This window comes from Python bivittatus, unplaced genomic scaffold (genome assembly GCF_059951505.1).
Source record: "Python bivittatus isolate LINGU-HERP-01145 unplaced genomic scaffold, Pbiv_v1 ctg000700_np1212, whole genome shotgun sequence".
Classification (NCBI taxonomy): domain Eukaryota; kingdom Metazoa; phylum Chordata; class Lepidosauria; order Squamata; family Pythonidae; genus Python; species Python bivittatus.
In genome coordinates, this window is record NW_028277098.1 from 51,254,085 (window position 1) to 51,273,695 (window position 19,611).

The window sequence follows — 19,611 nt, forward strand, 5'->3', positions numbered from 1 at the left end:
ATATCCAAGATAAACAAATCATAAGTATTAAATGTTGAAAATGCCATGGAACAGAAGGAATGTTTTATCACGTGTGGTAGACATGTAAAAAAAAACCCAAAAGTACTGGAAAGATATATATAGTACAATGCACAAAATTTGGAAATTTGAAATGAAACCACAACTTTTCTTCCTAGGTATAATCTCAGAAAAAAATCAATAAGAAACATAATTTAATGAGATATATGCTTACAGCAGTGAGAATAAATTTTGCCCAACACTGGAAGAAAGACACAATCCTAACAATACCTGATTGGGAACTTATACTTGCAGAATATGCAGCAATAGCAAAACTAACAGTGTATATTCATAGTTTAACCAAATTTAAGTAAGAATGGTTCCCATATATACAATATATCACACGGCAGGGTAACTATAATCACTTACCGTCTGGCTTCTAAGGGGGCCTAAATGTCTACAAACACTGTAAAGCAGCAGATGTATACAAAGGGGGAAGTTAGATACCCAATAGTTAATTTTCTTTTTTTAATGTTGTGATATTTTAGTTGTTTTTAAATTTGCTTTGCTTATCTACTACTTCCTTTTATTAACATGTAAAAATTAATGTTTAAGTAAGAATACAATGGACTCCTTAACAGTAATCAGCTCAAAACTGAAACCTTTATTGTACAACAAATACAGGTAGTCCTAACTGCCTATTTCAGTGACTATTCAAAGTTATGACAGCACTGAAAAAGTGGGTTTATGCCCAGTCCTCGAACTTATGGCTGTTGCAGCATCCCCACAGTCATGTGATCACAATTCAGGCACTTTGCAACCGGCATGCATTTATGATGGTTGCAGTGTCTCGCAGTCAGGTGATCGCCATTTGCAACCTTCACAACTGGCTTCCAACAAGCAAAGTCAATGGGGAGGGGAATTATTTAAATCAGTAAACAACCATTGAAAGGGCCTTTTACCTTGTTCCATTTATTCCGTCTCAACTTATTTTGGCATAACTCTCTGCTGCAAAGAACATTTGTTAGCATTTCTGGCTACAAAGCTGCTTCTTATGAGCTTTCTTCAAATATTCTAAGTTGTCTTTTTAAAAAGATAGACTACACATATTTTAAAAAAAATAGCACTAAGGAGTGCTTCATATACATTATCTCCTTAAGTCTCACAAGAACTCTGTAAAATGAGTGAATTTTTTTTTTCTATTTTCTTCATATTGTAGACTGGAGAAGAAGTGATGCCCAAATTGGGATAGTGGATTACCTAGCAGCCTTCCCTGACCTGATGCCACCTAGATATCTTGGACTAATCTAGCTTTCCCAAACCTGATGCCCTATAGCTGTGCTTTCCCATCCAATGTGGCCGTGTTTGGGAACTGTAATCCAATATATGTGGAAGGCACTAAATTATAGGAGACTGTGGGATATAGCTAGCATTTGTACAGAATCATCCAGCAACCACTTATTTTTTAAATTGTCTTTTCTGCTGTGAAGTTAGTCTGTTTTTCTGCTTTCGAGTGACAGTGAATACCTCTTTTACTCAAGGACAGAATGTGCTTGATTGTACTTGTACCTGATTCCAAAACAGTTTGATTACAATATTAACAACTAGCTCGCTGAATTACGTTAAAGTGTAAAAAAGCACCAACTAGACCAAATTGGGTTTCAATTTGGAGTTTACCATGGAGGGAAAAGGACTTTCCAGGCTTTGTATCACCACGTGGGACTGATTTAATGCCATTGAATTAATTCTGAACTTGAAGCAAAGATGAAAAATACAAAGAGTGTGCCACAAGACAATTTCCTTATAGAGACCATTATGTACATTGAGAAAGACTGCTGGATCTCTTGGAGAAAGATTTGCATAGTTGTTACTCTTTTGGATTACAGCATCAATTTATGGTGCTACTCCACCCTGATAATTAAGGTCTAGTAAGGAGAGTAACTGGAAAAGTAACTTTAGATTCAGCTTTAGGAAGCCAACATGCCTTTTCCTTGATGGCTATTATATCCACATTATTTGCCAGTCTTCTATGCCTTCTGAGCTACAACATCAGCCCAAACTTCTTAGAAAGGTAACTGGGTATGGGGAGTCCTGTGCAGGCAATAGGCTTGGAGAGATAAAGCCTATCTCTGCTAGACAAACTCAACAGCTTAAAGAAATTCCTGGTACTGAGTGGCTGGAAGCCAAGTCCCAACTTACCAGGAAATATCACATATGCTGAGCTTTCCTAATGGCCACCTTCTCATATAGTTCTTCAAGAGGCTGAAAACATTTCCCATTAGTTTATGTACAGAATCCTGCCAAGATTGACAAGTGAAATACACAGAAGGAACCTGCCTTTTATGCCCAAGGCATGGAAAGCCCCAACTTCACAAAAGCAGAACTTCCTAGACTGAAGGAACTAAGGGGAAATGCTACACTGGGATCAGCAGTGCCCTTTTCATGTGTGATGGGGGTCTGCTAAACACTCAACCTTCTGTACTTGGGTAGGAATGGACTATAGTGGGATTGCCCATTTCCAGGCTAATGACTCACAAAATGTTTTGGCAGATTTCTGTGTGCCACAAATAAGGGACTAGAAAAAAATACCAATTATCTTTCTCCTGCCACACATATTTGTAGCCACTGAACCTCACAGAGAAGGCAGCTGAGACTCCATACATAGTGATAAAATTGACATTGCTTGGAATACTCAACGGACATTACCAGTGTACATTCACATTATCTAAGAAAGAGAGAAATGAATTAGACTTCAAGGTACTTGTTTTGAAAAACAGAAAACTCTGGGACCAGATCAAGACTGAGACTTAAATACTACTCAAACACAAAGAATCTATGAGACACGCTCATGTAATTACAACTATGCAGAAACAAAGGATGCTGTGGTAACTAAAGGAATAATTGGTTAATTGTCTCATAAGGTTTAGATGAACATAGTCTGTATTTCCCAGCTGAATTTGGTATCTTTTCTTAGTACTTTTTTCAAAGATGTCCATATGTCGTGGATGATTATTGATTGGGGAACCAGTGTCAAAATAATTCAATATTAGCTTATAATACTTTGAAATATTTTAGCTCTAATAGTAGTGTGAAAATCTAATAGTTCAGATTTTCATGCAATTAGTACATTTTTAAGTGCTCAGACAATTGTGTCTGGGATTTTTGTCTGTTTTTCCTAACGCATATACAAATCAGGATCTTGAAGTAATTTATTCCAAAGCAGTGCAACTGATCAGGGGTTATTGTTTTAAAAAGCTTAATGAATTGGGATTGTGTACCCTGAGCATTAACATAGGATCACATACACTGTTATCAGCTGATTAGCACATTTCATTGGAAAAAAATCCTGAAATCAGGGCCAATATGCTAATTATGGAAACCTCAGGTATGGATCTTTTTTTATAGCCCATATGGTACCATCCATGCTTATGGCTGGGTTGGGGAATTCCAGGGTTTGTAGAAATGTAAAACATATTTAGGAAGCAAAACAAAACAGCTCAATAAGAACTGCAAAAAGTCACTGGGCTTTTACATTGAGTGACACAGGATAGGGGTGAAGGGAGAACCAGGGAATAGAGTGGCATATTCTGGACAAAGCATGCCAGGATAGCTACCATCCTGAACAGTAAAATTCCAAATTGCAATTTTTTGTTGCAGGTTCTTATTCTAAGAAAATGTGTTTCAGAGTATATTGTCAAAGGACAGAACGATAAAATCACATCTGTGCTCCCATTGTGGCCCTACAGGGCATTACCAGAAGAGAGAATTCAAATAAAGCGGGCAACAATTGTGCAGGCTAGACATCCCACAGTTCTGACATTTACCACCAGTAATGATGCAGAGATGCAGATGGGCAAGGAACATGGACAGAATTAGATGAACCTACTGCCTTTACTACTAAACGAGTACATCTAATCTTCAAATGGTCCATTGCAGTGATCCCCAACAGGGAGAACCATTTTATCTGTAGATAAAATGTTGGCAGCAGCCTGCAGTACTTAGTGTTTTTTGTATACTTTCCTTTGGAAAGTGGGCTAGGAGGAGATATCCCATTTCCTCACTCTAGAGAAGCCATCCAAAAAGATATTGAGAGATCAATTTATGGGATGAACCACCCATTACATATTCATCCAAACAGTAGAAATAATCTCTTGTTTACCTCCTTCCCTTCTTGTATTATCTGAGCAATTTCAGACATTCAGAACTGTTTTGGGAAACAGTGTTAAGTCCACACACAAGGAAATGCATGTGTTGACTCTGCCTCTTGAAGGATATGAATCTTCTTGTGGTTGCACTTCCAAATCGGAACATGTCATTTACATTTATATTACTTTTGTATTGGAGGAGGAGAGCTGTATTAGTCTACGGTAGCAAAAAATCAGGAAGAGTCTGGAAGCACCTTTTCCAACTAACACATTTTATTAAAAGGTGCAGCTCGTGAAAGCTTATGCTTTTAATAAAATTTGTTAATTTTATCTGATTTTTTAAAATTACTTTCTATGCTACTTTTCTTGCCCCCTCCCCCTCGCCCGGGTGTTAATACATAGGTTAACATCTGGTAAAGAGTTATTACCCAAAATTTTTCTCTAAAGATCAGAGATGCATGTGCTGCTGTTAATTTTATCACTTCTCTGGACAGTGGAGTAGGCAGATCATTTTAAAATCTGGATCTCATGATTTAACTGGGGGCAATTTTATATAGCTTTGTGTATGTTGTGAAACATGCATCTACTGTTCTTCTCCTCTCCCCAATTCCCATTCCATGTTTAAAATACCTACTATATTTCTGAAATTTTAGAGCAAAATAGCCAACAACAAAAGGCTTTTGCCAGCCCTGATTTTTAAAGCATTCACAACACAAACAGGGTCACCTTCTAAACTCCCTGAAAACATAGTACCATTTTGATTACATGAGTGCAATGGACCATGATGCTAAGCACATTTACTTAGGAATAAGCAAAAGATTGTAGAACTCAATGATCATATATTTTATAAGGGAAATCTTTTGCTATGTCCTGGACTATTGTTCCCTAATTATAATAAACTGGTTCTTTACAAAAATAAGGCCACTGCAATAAGCAGTGTTAGCCTTGATGGCTTGTGACATCCTCTTGATGGCTCAGATTCTCTTCCTCTGAACCCTGTAATCTGCTCTTGCTCTGGTATCTCTACATGAAGGAGAGGCTGGGCTGAGGAGCTGTGGATCTGGGCCCTAAGGTCCAGCCTGGGGATGAAAAAATAGTATTCTCTATAAATGTGCAATCAATGTAATCTTGGAGAATTCCTGGACACTGAAGAGGGTTGTTATGAATTTTTCTGCCTGGGCTACCATATAATTTCATTTAAGCATTTCCAATAAAGGGGTTAGAACAGCTGAGAAGAAAAAACAGGATTGCTTTCGTGGGTATCAAGAGCCTGTACTTACATCTAGTCTCCTTTATTATTTGTCCAGTGGCTAAGCCTGGTCTTGTGAAAAACCTGAGGTATAGGTTTTCTAGGTCCTGAATAGCTTAGATTCTGCTCCAAAGCAAACCTCCATGCTCCTCACTTCCATTCTGATCTGCAACAGAGGCTCAGTATAGAAACAACTCCTAATTTTCCATCCTATATCACAATCCTAATGGGACTACTGCCCATGCTCTAGGATTCTAAACTGTGAGTTGCTTAACTGCAGTTTAAAGCTTAATTTCATGTGGGATGGAATGAAAATAGAGTGAAAGATGTGACTGTAAAGGAGTGGGAGAGAGAGTACTAGACAGTCCAGTAACATTCCTTCCACTTTTGGTCTGGTTCCTCCTAGTTTTCCAATCTTCATTGTCTGTGGTTCCTAAATGACTTTTTTCTAATGGGGCAAATAGCCCTACAGATTGGTTCCACCCCAAGAGCTTCATAAATTTTCAAGTTAAAAATGATGTTATAAAAAGATAAGAAAACTGAATTTGTGTAGCCAAGTGTGTTAAGTAGAAAGAAAGAAAGAAACACAGGTAGAAAATAAACAAGTAATTGAAGAAACAGTAGCAATGGTGAATATGATTGAGGAGATAGAACAGACAACAAACTAGACATGAGCTTTCTGCGTGATCTGTGACCAGTAAGATGAGTGACATTTATTTCTGAGCAGTTCAAAAAGTTAGAGTTAGCAGGAAAGGATTCACAGCATGGAGACCATAATGGAAAAAAAAAAAGACCTTGAAGAAATATTAAATGGAAAAGATAGTTAAACTGGGTTTGCCCAACTTTTGAAAAAATGTGAGAACAATAGGCTGAACAATTTTCAGGTCAAATATTTAAAAATAACTTAGAAAGGAAAGGGATAATGTGCTGTCCACTGAGGATAATAGGAAAAAAATTGTATTTTTCAATGAAATTGAAATAGATTTTATTTTTAAAGTACAACATCCTGCGTATTAAGTTTGAAAATCTATTAAGTTTTGCAACCCAGACTTGGACCTTAACTTTCCTTTCTCTAATGGAGTATAGCTAAAATTCATGGAATATCATTTTCTTACCAATTAGAGCACTCTGTGTGACCTCCAATTTCTTTCTGGATTTTGGGGGAAAACTTGAGGGTAATGTGGAGTGGTCTTCCTCAACCAGCAGCTTTCGAGATGTTTTGGATTACAACTCCCATCTCCCTAACCAGTTGTGACCATATATGGGGAGGTCTAATAGGAATTGTTGCTCAGTACATTTGAAGGATACTGTGTTGAGCAAGACTAAGTGTGGAATCTTGTACATGAAAGGTGTAGAAAACGAAATGTGTAGATACCTCTCTTTTTCTTATGTGAACCAAGAAGCAGTTTAAAATCTAAGATACGTTACACTTAAAGCAGGTGGGATCAAATCAAGTTTTTTTTAAAAAAAAAGTAGAAAAGCAGTCAATATGCTACATTAAATGAATTCTAGCTTAAACTTCCTGAATGTAAAAAGTAGTTCAACAATGGAAGACACTTCTTTAATGGAATGGTTGAGCTTCTTCCATGGTGAGTTTTGTTAACAATATATATGTATTATGAAAAGTTTCTGCCAGGATATTCTCTGGATCAGTGCTGGATGGGGAATTCTGGGAATTGAAGTCCACACATCTTAAAGTTGCCAAGGGTGAGAAACACTGCAGATCTATTACAGTAGATCTGTTCCAAACTGCAAGTAGTATCAATATTAATATTATCATTATGAGAAGCAATGTGCATGGCACTTCAGGGAAGTCACCCTGCAGGTATGGCTGAATATTAATACCAACCAGCCTCAGTCAATATGGCCAGCAGCGAGGAATGCTGAACTTTGTTGTTCAGTAACATTTGCAGGGCCAGAATTTCCCAACTTGTGCTTCACACATGACAAGGGATGAGCAACCTAACTCAGAAAGACAGCCAAAACAAATGCATAGTGCAATATTTTCCTTCAGTGCCTTCCTTTAAATCCATATACTGTATTGTCTGACATCTTTGCACAATCTCCGTACCAGAAAGTGCAGAATGGTCATTTTCATTACTTGGACATTTTTCTGACTTTTTAATAGAGATACTTGCTTCTGGCCATTTCATCTATTTTTCCTAGTGTCTACTATACTGTATCTAAATCCTGCTACAATGAAATAGGACCTCAAGCACAGTTCCTGAGGGTCCTCCACATAATAGAGTGACCTACTCTCCTGAGTTTTAAAAGTATTGTAATTGCTAATCCAAGTATTGACTGGTCAATAACTCTAAATTGATCATTTGCAAGTCTGAGGCTGCAGGCATGGCAAACAAGGGGGAACTGACTTGAGAGTGTCTCTAGGTAGGATCAGAATTCATGCTATGACTCTCCAAAAAGAGCTGTAGCTTCCCTTAGTTAGAGGTATCCTAAACTCCCAGCTACCGTTCTCCAAGGCATGTGATCCTCTCCTACACACTCATTTTATTGTTGCAAGAATCCTGTAAGGTAACTTAGGCTGAGAGTAACAGAGCTGTGAGCTTCCCCGAATGGGGAATGTAATCTGAACCTTCCCACGTGTGACCAGACGCCATAGGTCTGTTTTCCCCAACCTAGTGCCCTCCTAGAAGTATTGGACTGCTCACTCCATCGCCTCCAGTCATGGCTGCTTGTTAGTCTGGAAGGATGTCAGATATCTGGAGGACCGCGGGGACAGGAGGGTTGCTTTGCCATTGCACCCCATAGAGCGGAGGCTGCCGTTTTCAGAGATTTACTGCGAAGTAGTGGCATTATGGATACTTCAGCACTCCAGAGGACCATTCCGCCGGTTCTGCATCCGGGCTGCTCCACTTACTCCTCTCCTGGCAGAAATCGTCGGGCTTTCAACTAGACATTTGTGGTGGGCGTGGCTTTTCCTTGCGAAATCAAATCCAAAGCGGCTTGTCATGAATATTAATCTTACCCTCGACCAATTACAGCAAGTTCAGCTGTTTCACAAGCTGAACTCGTACAGAAAGTTTTGGGGTTGGGTTTTTTTTCGCTTTGGGAAGAGTTCAGCGCTCGATTAGTGCCTGGAGCGGAGCTGCCGGACCGTGGGCAGTTACCGAGCTCTTTCCAGCTCGAGCCACCGCGCAAGATGAGCGTAGCAGTGGAGGAAGCTGTCTTGCCCTCCATCTCCACCTTCGCCGGCTTGGTGCCTCTGGAAGAGAGGCGGCCCGAGATGGTACGGGAGCTGTTGGCGGAGGGAGTTCTTCGGGAAGCGGTCTTGCGATCTCTCAACTAGGGAGCAACTGTCGTTAAACTCGGGACGCGCACGGAGGATCTTACAGCCTTTGAAAATTAAAACTAGATGTAAAGAGCCCAAAGATCGCTGGAAGGAGCTTCGGACCGGCCGGGCAATTTCGAATAGAGGAACACAAAGGCTCTTTCTCCCGCGGGCAGATTTTCTGTTCCAAATTGCCCTGGGGTGCTACCACCCGCCGTCTCTCCTTTGAGGTCTAGATGCATGTAGCTAAGGTCGGCTTCTGCTCTTTTCGCACGGGCTGGGGGCTTGAAAGAGGCGTGCGGATCGGCGGCAGGGAAAATTGTTTTACAACTGCGTTCTTGAAAAATTGATCAAAGGCGTAGTTTAGGAGACCAGCACTAGCTAGATTGTAAGAAAAAAGTTCTGGAATTGTTAATCTGGAGCAGCGTTTTTCCGCCAACCCCCTGCCGAAGCGGCTTAGAGGCAACACCACTCTCAACTTATCCGAGGTGGGCGCGTTTATTAGGCTATTCTAGTCCTGGTCCAGAAGTACGTGCGGAGACTAAGCAGGGTGGAGTTCCTGATCGGGCTGATTTGATGTCCCAGAAAAGTGTGTTCCCATAATTGGCGGAATCCTTTATCCGGCGTCCCAACTCCGTATGGAGCTAAGCACCGTCGGAAAGGGCAAACGTGTTAGTAAAGATTCCTGGGCTCGCTTAATAGTTTCGTTTTAACTGAAAGCAAGTTAAACTGGACGTCCGAATTTGGCGGAACCCCCTCTCCCTTTTCTTTCTTTTTTTTTAGGGTGTACATCTTTGTGCGCAAAACGTATTTTGCCTTTGAGTGTCTTTTCTGGATTATACTGGATAGTGGTGAAATGTGCGTAGGCTCGAGCCCTGTCTGAGCAAATAGGAGGGGAGTATTCTTGAAAACACCTCGGTAGAGCTCGGAAAGGATTCAGGTGGAAGTCCCCTTGGCGGCAGAACAAAACGGATCTCGGCAAGGGGCGCTCGGTTCGGGGCATCTCTTTACACTCTTTACAAGTCCCGGGGCGATCGCTCCGCATCCGCCGCGAGGGGATTCGCGCCAAGAAAATATTGCGGTGGCGGTGCGCAGAGGGCGGGACTGAAGGGTTCAAGTTAATTTACTCCTCCATCATTCCCCGGAGGAGGGTACCTAGGAGAGCTGGTTTGGAGTTTCTTCCGACTCTGCGGTAGGCGCCGGGACGGTGCGGGGTTCAGAGAAGCCCGGCCTTGTGGGTCTCTGGGGAAGCAAGTAGAAGGCCCAGCGCGCCCTGCCCGCGCTGAGGCTGCTCGGAGATAGGAGCGTGTAACCCGTTTTTCAGGTTTGGGGGTACTGTCACTAATGCTGGGATCTGGCTCTCCGGGCGCATTAACTCCTTCCGCACCATAACCCATGCTTTTCCCCCCGCAGAGGCTGGCCCCTCCTTCCGTGGAAAGCGCCACCGCTATCAAGAGGGAAGCCGACGAACTAGGCAACTTCGTCGACCTGGAGTTCATCCTGGCGCACACCACCAACGGGCAGCCCAATGGCGGGGTGGGGCCCGCGCATCCCGGCGGCAACCCTAACTACCCCCTGCCCGAAACCCCTGAGAGCTGCGGCACCACTTACGACAGCGACAGTTCCAACTACCAGCCCCCTAACAAGTTCGCGGCGTCTTACCTGCCCAGCCCCGGTCACAGCTACGTAGCCGAGCTCTTCACTCAGGACGTGCAGCAACCGCCTCCTTCGGTGGGGCCAAGCCACTGCGAGCTCCAGCGGCGGGAATACACCGAGCTTCGTGCCCCCGGCTTGGCCCACCCGCCCCCCGCCCTGCCCGGGGGGCTGCCCTTAGAGCACCTGCGCGTCAAGCAGGAGCCGATGGACGGGCAGTCCTGCATGCTGAGCGGCCCGCCCGAATGCCTGGCGCCTGGGCCCCTGGACCACAAGCCCCTTCTGATGCAGCCTTTGCTCCAACCGCCGCTGCCCCAGCACGCACCTTCTGGCTACCTCGCCGAGCAAATGGGCCCGGGGCCCCCATGCCAGGTGGGCGGCGATCTGGGCACGCAGATGGGGGGCCCCCAGCATTATCCGCGGCCTCCCCACCTCTTCCAGCCCAACTTCGCCGGGCAGATGCAGTCCCAGTTCCACGGACACTTCAGCGTCTTTCGAGAGCCTTTGAAACCGCGCGCCCAAGGCATGCCAGGGCTGCTCGTCACACCGCCCAATTCGCCTGTCTTGGATTACTACGCCCCGATGGGTCCCCCGGAGGAATGCAAGCCGAAGAGGGGCCGGCGGTCCTGGGCCCGGAAACGCACCGCCACCCACAACTGTGAATTTGCCGGCTGTGGGAAGACCTACACCAAGAGTTCGCATCTCAAGGCACATATGCGGACCCACACGGGTAAGGGTGCAGGGGGTGGGGTGGAAGGGGCACAGGGTAGAGGGGGGCCTCCCGCCTTGGTGGATGTTGGGGAGCGAACCCCTTCGGGTGTGGTTACCCTCACCCCGTGTTGGGACAGAATGAAAGGGCCCGAAAGGCCTTTTTCCAAGGGCGTAGGAAGACATTTGCAGAGGCTTTGGGCCAGAGCTATCTGGAAGATCTTGTTCTGCGTCAGGGTTGCGCTACAGGACCTCCAGAGTTAAGCTTCTTCGAAACGTATTGCTTAACTTGTCCAAGAAGCCCGAAAGTTAAGCGGGACAATGCAACTGGGCTGATTGCTTTATTCAGTCCATCAAATAGCTTAAAATAAATTCACATATGGATTTGAGCTGTCTGTCTTTATTCAGAAGTAACCCCCCTCCCCCCCCCCAGTTCAGTGGGGCACTCCCAGGAAACTCTGTGTTAGCCTGTAGCCTGGGTATTCCAACAGTAATCTGGTTCTCAGCTTGGCTGTACAATTACTTCTCTCCTTATTCCAGCTGAGGGAGGTGGGTGGAGGCAGGATTCAGGAGAGGAAGGATGCAGTCTGGAGACAACAAATTCAATTCATATTGGTAGGCTTTCCTAATGGAAGTTTGATGAGTCTCCAATAAATGTTGTGCTGTGTATGTAATGTGAAAAGGCTGTTTTGCACTTTTGGAAAGTTGGAAAGTTCACCAAGCTGTTTTTTTACTCTTTTCCAGGTGAGAAGCCTTATCATTGTACCTGGGAAGGCTGTGGCTGGAAATTTGCACGGTCAGATGAACTGACACGCCATTACCGCAAGCATACAGGTGTCCGGCCTTTCCAGTGCCAGCTGTGTGACCGTGCATTCTCTCGATCAGATCATCTGGCCCTGCACATGAAGAGGCACGTGTGAAGCATGGCTGGCTCCCAGGGGCAGTGGGGTGGACTATGGCAGGGCTGAAGAAGAGGGGAGGGGGGAGGATCTGAGAGACTGAGGACTCTATTTATGAAGGGATGGAATATTTTCTTATTGGAGTAGCTAATTTATGTATATATTAATGAAATGTTTTAATATTTAAAGAGGAACTCTATTCTTATGGAAAAAAGTATGTATTTAAAAATGAATAGTTAAACCACAGTCCCTACTGCAGGCAGATTTGTGTAAGAAAAATTGTCCTGGAGGTTTGGTGTGAGCAGTGTAATTATGGCAGTATATCTCTGCCTGTCCCCAAATCTTCAGTGTACATACAGCCATAATGCAGGTCCCATCTTGATTGTCTCAAGCTGTTCATAAGATTTTAATTATTGCTTGTTTTATTATACAATGGTCTTTCTTATTTTTTTTTCTCTTGTCATGTTAAAAGGCTCTGTTTTGTAAAACTACAGTACTTTCTAAAGTAGACCTCCTTGAGGAGATGGGGACAAATTAAAGTGGGCGGAAATACTAATCCCTTTTGTTCTTCAAAGGGGTAGTATCAAAACAAAAGAGTTCAAAACCCAGACATACACATGCAGATTGATTTATAACATGTATGATTAGTTATGGACTAAAGGCAAATATTTAAGCTTTCTTGACCTCTTAAAAATAATTGTTCATTTTTTGCCAACCTTTAGTATTAGCTTTTTTGGTATTAAATTTTTTTTAATGACATTTTGTTTCAGCTGTAAAGTTTCCAGTATGGTCAATCTATTCAGACCAATAAACAGCCTGTGATGATGTAACCCTTCTTAAAGCAAGTAACATCCACCAATAAGTCTCCAGCTGACAGCAGTGCGTGTTTTGGGATTATCCAACTGAAGAAACTAAAATGGTCACTTCCGGAATAGGCTGTAAAATAATATATACCCTGAACAAAGACGAGAGTTGTGTTGGTAGGTTATGCAAGCTATAGTGTTTAGGAACAAGGGTTTTGCAGCAAAGTTCTGTGCTCAGAAGTAAAGCTACAAACCCATACACTTCAGGCTTCCTTCTGAATCCATGTGTTAAATGTAAGACACTGCATTTAATGGGGCTTGCAGAGCATACTACACTTGTATTCATAAGTAAATCCAGCTGAGTTCTAAGAAGCCTTTTCCATGTAAGTGGGCAAAATATTGTAGCTTCAGTCCTAAGTAAATGTTTTTAGACTGTAACGTATGAACGTCTTCCCCCTTCTTTTTCTTGCTCAGGGGATGCTGCCAAACCAGGACCAAAAATTACCTTGATTCATTATTATGAGAGGTTGTAAAACCACTTGCTTATAAACAGAGCCTTGAAAAATTGCCTTATGAAAGTAAATAGACATAAACTGTACTATTTCAGCGCTATTAACCAATAAAAGCCATTGTAAGTTGCAATCCTATGCATGCTTGTGTGTAACAGCTAATCACCACTTGGCTTGCATATCACAACAAGCCATAATGTGGTTTGTTGGTATTGGATTAGTACATTATATAAACATAGACATTATCTATAACCATGGTTAATGGCTTAGCATGTTTCAACCCAGCCAAGAGGAACAAATTTTCAAATAAATATACACAGTATTGCAGTTATCACTAACAGTGCAAGCCTAGATATATTGAATCAAAGGTAAATCTGTTTGTCCTGTGTTTTATTCCCAGATAAGCGTGCATAGGGTTACAGCTAAAATGTGGTTGTACATATTAATTATAATACCTCAAAGTGCTTTATAGGAGTAAATCATATATGGAAGAAAACATTTGTACTGCTTTTTAACTACTATGTAAATTTGGCAATGTTCTAATGTTCATAAGTTAATGAATTTTACTGGTGATGCCACTCCATCTCTCAACACTGAAAGCACGTGGATCTATGGCATTTTCTAAACTCTGTATTCATTTGCACAAGCAAAGATATTGTTAAAGTACTAGAATAGTTTCTTCTAGAATAGAAGGCTAATGATTATCTAATTGGCCATTGCTTTTAAACCATCTATAACTTTAGATGCCGGTTGCATCCATTAAAATTCTATTCTAGAATTTTCTAGATGCAATTCTAAAATTCTTGTGGACCTGATCTCTGATGGGGGCGGTTCATTGTGTCCCGGGAGTGTTAACTGATAGACCCTTAAGGATACTTTTATTTGCAAGTGGGGAACTCATATTCCTCTATATGTTGCTTCAAAGCTCCTATTGCCCAGGCCATTTGACAAGTGGGCTGAGGCTGGTGGGAGTTGAGACTAATGCCTTTTTAAAAGCCACAGGGTCTCTTCTTGACTTTTATCTGTGGTGTTGGTGACATCCTCTGAAGGATGATCATTAAGCCAGGTACTGCTGCAGCTGCATTTTTCTTCTAAGCAGCTTTTGGATTTTATTTTTGTAAAGGGCATTTTTGTCCACTTCTGCTATACTTGAAACTTTCTTTTTGGAGGAGAAAAAGACCTCTTAATATGTAGCTTATGCAAATAAGTTGTAATTCTTTTTTTTAAATGCTGTAAATGAGTATGTGTATTTTGTTTTTTAATAGCTTGGTCCCATTTAATAAATGACCTCAGCTCTGGTATGTGCACGGCACCTATCTGTACATTTTGTGAATTACCATCTCCCATGCAGAATGTTAGCTTTATGTATATGCATACCTAGAAATATTGCTGATCCACTATAAAATAAATAAAATATAATAAAAAGCAACCAATTTGTTTCTCATGTGATTGGAAAGGAGGTCTTTAAATGAGAACACTGAGATTATTTGTTTAAGAGATGTGTATACCATCTTTAAGGGCAAAGCCAGCTTTCAAAATTAACACCTAAAGCTAATTTTAAAATACATAAACAATCTAGTTACAACGTTAAATACAACAGCAGCAATGCTTCTAGTACAATCAGGTTGAAGAAAAAACATATTTTAGAACTTTTACTAAATTCTTAAATTGGAGATCGACATTGCCAGATCTCATTTCACAATATAAGGAAATCTACCATGTGCCACTTTTCAGTAACTACGCCTCTTTGGAAAACAGTTTTGTAATTTTTTTTCCCCTCTTCTGTCCTTTTTTCCTTATGCAGCTAAAGTAAGGCAGACAGAAATTCAGGAGCCAGTGCTATGTTCCTGGCTGTAGAAGGGTGCAAACAAGGACTTTGGATTCTCAGTTTAAAATGATCCTTAGTTCGTCAGTGTGTTCATTTTTTGAAGCTGGGTACTGCCCATCCCTCTGGCTCAGTTGAGTTCCTGCACTGGATGTACTGGTCGTTTCACTCCTCACTAAGTGCTGAGGCTTCCTTTTAAATTAACAAGGGGTGACTAAGCTCTAGCAGGTCTTTCTCCATCTTCTCTCCCTCCCACAGCCACTTATGTACTCCATTTTAGGAGCTAGGCTTGTGTAGACTTGATGTGGCATTATCTGCACTGGCAAAACTGATTATCCCAAACAATGTAAGCTGTGGCTAGAACTGAGTACTGGAGAAGTTTCAGCCACATGCAAGAATCACAAACCAGAATCATCCGCTTCATAATTCTGTTAGAGAAGCATCGTTTTCTGTCGTTTATTTCTTTGGTGGATGCAGAACAGAAAGGTTTCTGTACTATTGGCCACAATAGTACAGAAACGTGGAAGCACTTCTGAATCCCTAGTTAGAAATGAAGTTGGGGCAACTTTCTTGCAGAGTTCTGGGCATCAGGCTGGGAAACAGTTAAGGTGAAAAGGGCATGTTTCACTTATTGGGCTGTGTACAGTATATGTATATAAAACAACACAGTCTTATAGCACCTTGAAAGGTAGCAAACAGTATAAACTTCCATGGACTTCAGTCAACTGCAGTAGGATCAACACATTTGCCCTTCTGAAAGTATACACAGACAACCTTCTAAGATTCTTTTTCACTTTCCTACTACAGAAAAGGAATTCAACACAAGCTGACAGTATAAAAACGTATTATTTCTCATGCTGGAAGCACTTGAGCTAGATATGACTCATTAAATCTAGTATAGACATGATTTTTGGCTATGGCTAACCTATTAATACATCATTTGGCTTCAACAAGCTAGTTAGATTTCTACATGTACTGCTAATTTTATCCCTGGGGGGAGATAAATACATTTGGTTCAGGGTGGAAATAATTTCCCCCTCTGATAGAATCTTAAAACATGCAGCAAACTGGATAAAATTGAAGTGATTCTATAGAATTCTTGATAAAGAAACAGATCAAGGTTCTGGATGATTTCTCCAGGGGGTTGTTCAGAGAAGCCTTTGTTTGCAAACTGGTGAGAAGCATGAATAAAGTGAATGCCTGGTGAATTGGGAAAGCTGTACCAGATGAGCTTTGTGTGTGTATGAGTAACTGGCTTTGGTAGAGCTGTGCTCCCAAGCTACTCCAAACATCCTGTAGTGCTGGAAAAGCCGGATCCAGAGTTTGCCTTCTTCATCGCCTTGGAATAAAAATCTGCAGTGTAAGATTGATTTGAATCTTTCTGAGAAGTGGAACAGGATGTTTCAGCCTACATTTCACAACTGCCACTTAGACCTTTGGTTGTCTGTTGCTCTGTTCAGATAATATTTGGCATCAGTATCCTAATGAGAGAGAAGAGGGCATACCAGAAGAAGAGGAAAATGGGCTAAAACAACGCTTTTACCCTTTAAGGCAAAATGATTATGTTTCACCTGCCCAGTGTTGTCCATAAATACCAAAGACATGCACATATCAATAAAATTAATAAAAGCAATAAAGTGGAAATGCAACATAAATGGCACAGTGAAAAGAAAAACAAAAAGTCCAGCAATCTTCAGGAAGGCATCTCCAAATCAAGGCAGTAACAACTGAGGGGCTTTTCTAAGCACATTTGGTGGTGGCGAAATCTAAAGGAAACCTCTAAAGCAGTGCTTCTCAACCTCAGCAATTCTGGGAGTTGCAGTTCACACATCTTAAAGTTGCTGAGGTTAAGCAACACTGCTCTAAAGAGTGTCTGGGTAGGTAGACCCTAAGCTTAGCCTGCTGGAAATTGCTGTTGTTTGGGGATCTGCTGCATTTTTATGTCCTGCAAAATAGGGGCTGCTTAGAAAAGTGTACAATACCAATGTTAATGAGGAAGATAACATTATAGCAGAGGAAGGGAGGAATAGAACTGTGCAAGTAGATGAAAAGTGGAGAGGAAGTAAAACATGATCAAGAATGTTCTGATGAGTTCTTCACGATGGTGCCACCGGCATTGGTGTTACTCTAGAACTACTGTCCCTGTTCTGAGAGCTGAACAGGGAGTTGGTGGAAAGAGAAATTAATGCTCTAATATGCTAGGAAGTATGAATCCCTCAGCAATTTGATCCTACAAAAAACGTAAATGGGATCTGCGGTTTACTTTCTGGACTGTTGGCAAGGAATGAAATATGGGGGAACCAGCTTATCTTGCATTGGTAGCACCCACTGTTAGCTAAGTTTATACATGGAAGGAAATGAAGCTATTTGTACAAATATAGAGAGAGCCTGATATTCTATGCGTAAAATATAATGCCAGGTGGGATCAATCTAGTGGTTCTATGTTCTTCAGAATGCAAGTTAGATTCTAAGGAGCAGCACTTTTAGCATGTGGTACAAATTCTTAACATTGGATTGAAGGTGTAGATGCTCTACTTCCTCTAAATTTAACTAAATGCTTCTGATATGCCCTCTTGTGCTGCTTTTCTGTAATGCATTTTCATATCAGTTGGATATAACAGAGCTAAAATTACATAACTCCATTGGCTTAGGGGGGAGGGAATCCAAAATTCATAATGAGGCAATCTTTAATTAAGTTTTCAAAAGAGCTGCAAGTTTTGAGCTTCAAAGAAAACAAGATGATTTAAAATCCGGAAGAGAAAAAGATAGAGGAGAAATGTTCTAATATTTAAGCCAGAGTGTTTTTAATTTCCCAAATTAAGGTTGCAGTCATATAACCTAGCCTTCCCCAGCTTAGTGCCTTCCAGACAGTGTGATGACTGGGGGTGGTAGAAGCTCTGATCTAACACATCTAAGAGTGCCAGGTCAAGATAGGGTCATCTTACTCACTTATATAAGAATACAGAACTTGCTTCTCAATTATAATGAATAAGATTGCAGTGTTGGGGTGATCATGATATGGGAGGCAAAAGATGAACAGAACAGGCAGATTGCTAAGAAAGTAAAAGCACTAATTAGTATGTGCCATCTGGCCAGCCATTGTTTCATTTGTGGAATCTTACATGCACCAAGTTATTCAGGATATTAAGTTCAACCTAGACTGTGATGGAATCCAAAAAGATCTTTCCACAGAAATTACTAATTAAGTTCAAGGTAATCAACAATAAAGTAATACACATTAGGTTAACAATAACAACATCTTCATCAATATACTAAAGGACTGAACAGGCCCATTAGCCAGGAAAAAGTTTTTGAAGTTATGAGGAAAATGCAACAGTGATGATGATGATGATTTTGTCAGATTTATATCCCACCTTTCCTTCAGGACCTCAAGATAGCACACATAGTGCTTGGCAGTTGATTCAAGACAGATAAAAGAAAGATTTTTATAATCTCCTGCATATTCAGCATATGGAATTTTCTGGCTCAAGAAAGGTTGCTTGGGCCACTGTTGAAGATGGCTTTTAAAGGAGACCAGACAGTTTAATGACAGGTAGCTAATCAAAAGGGGCATTTCCAGCTTCCATATTAGAGGAAATGTGCCATTTAATTCCAATAATGGACCAGGGAGAGAACAACAATAGAGAGCCTTGTGAGTGGGTTTCTCAGAGGTCTTCTTTGCAAAACTAATACCTGACTGGATAGTCCCTATGTTCTTAAAACCAAAGTGGCATTACCTTCCTAGTAGGTTCTTATTTTCTTTCTAATATTTTCTTTGACAGAGTTATTTAAGCTTCCATTAAATTTCCTTTCTTGATCTGGCAATATTGATCATACTGACTAGGAATTCTAGGAGCTGGAGACCCACTACACTTGGAGGGTCCCAGAGAAGGCTGCTTTTAGCTGAGTTTTTACTTCTTTGTCACTAAGATTAGATAAGTAAGTTCTGCTGACCATTAATTCAGGCATTGCTTTCTATAACTCCCATTTTCCTCTGCATTGTGCTTTTATTGAAGATTAAGAATAGACTCAAAATCCTAATATTTTCCCCCTGTTAACTGGATCTTCTGCATGTCATCATGAGCCAAGACCTCGGCTGAACCTATCCTGCAAGTTCAGCCCTGCTAACTTAGGAGACTCCGTGTGAGTAGGTTGTGATATGAACAAGGTAAAAGACCCTCCATAGGGAAATCTGACTCAGAGTGTGACTGATGTCTGATAGTACCAGATATGAATGCCAGGCAGCAAGAAGGAGCTGGGAATTATCGCTGCCCTGTGGACTCAGGTGCCCAAAAGCAAATGTTTCCTAAGGGTGGGACTTGCCTGTCCATTGGAATATGAGTGATAGCTGTGATTTAATAATATCAGTGTTCAAGTTGTAATCTAAGCAGAACTATAGGACACCGTGCAAAACAAGAAAAAGTGGCAAAGGTCAGATTTGGGCATACACTCAAATTATACACCTGGCATATTTGTTCAAGAGATGTTGGGACTAGAAAATTGAATTTTCTTTCACAGATGTTCATGGAAAACC

The 19,611-nt window shown here is 41.4% G+C and overlaps 1 protein-coding gene across 2 annotated transcripts; it reads left to right on the forward strand.

The window, feature by feature from the left end:
• Positions 1 to 8,426: 8,426 nt before the first annotated feature.
• On the forward strand, positions 8,427 to 14,675 carry LOC103067424 (KLF transcription factor 18). 2 transcript variants are annotated; one of them, XM_088153815.1, is made up of 4 exons: positions 8,427 to 8,638; positions 10,094 to 11,063; positions 11,786 to 11,951; positions 12,711 to 14,675. In XM_088153815.1, exons 1-4 carry the CDS (start codon positions 8,552 to 8,554, stop codon positions 12,760 to 12,762), a joined length of 1,275 nt encoding a protein of 424 aa, XP_088009941.1. In that variant the 5' UTR covers positions 8,427 to 8,551; the 3' UTR covers positions 12,763 to 14,675. The 2 variants fall into 2 exon arrangements, with proteins under 2 accessions (XP_088009941.1, XP_088009940.1); XM_088153814.1 differs by lacking the exon at positions 8,427 to 8,638 and adding an exon at positions 8,645 to 8,931.
• Positions 14,676 to 19,611: the final 4,936 nt, after the last annotated feature.

Excerpts from the sequence above, each read along its gene's own strand:
- LOC103067424 (XM_088153815.1), top strand. The coding sequence starts at position 8,552 with ATGAGCGTAGCAGTGGAGGAAGCTGTCTTGCCCTCCATCTCCACCTTC. Across the intron at positions 8,639-10,093 it reads AAGAGAGGCGGCCCGAGATG|AGGCTGGCCCCTCCTTCCGT; the intron begins GTACGGGAGCTG and ends TTCCCCCCGCAG. Across the intron at positions 11,064-11,785 it reads ACATATGCGGACCCACACGG|GTGAGAAGCCTTATCATTGT; the intron begins GTAAGGGTGCAG and ends ACTCTTTTCCAG.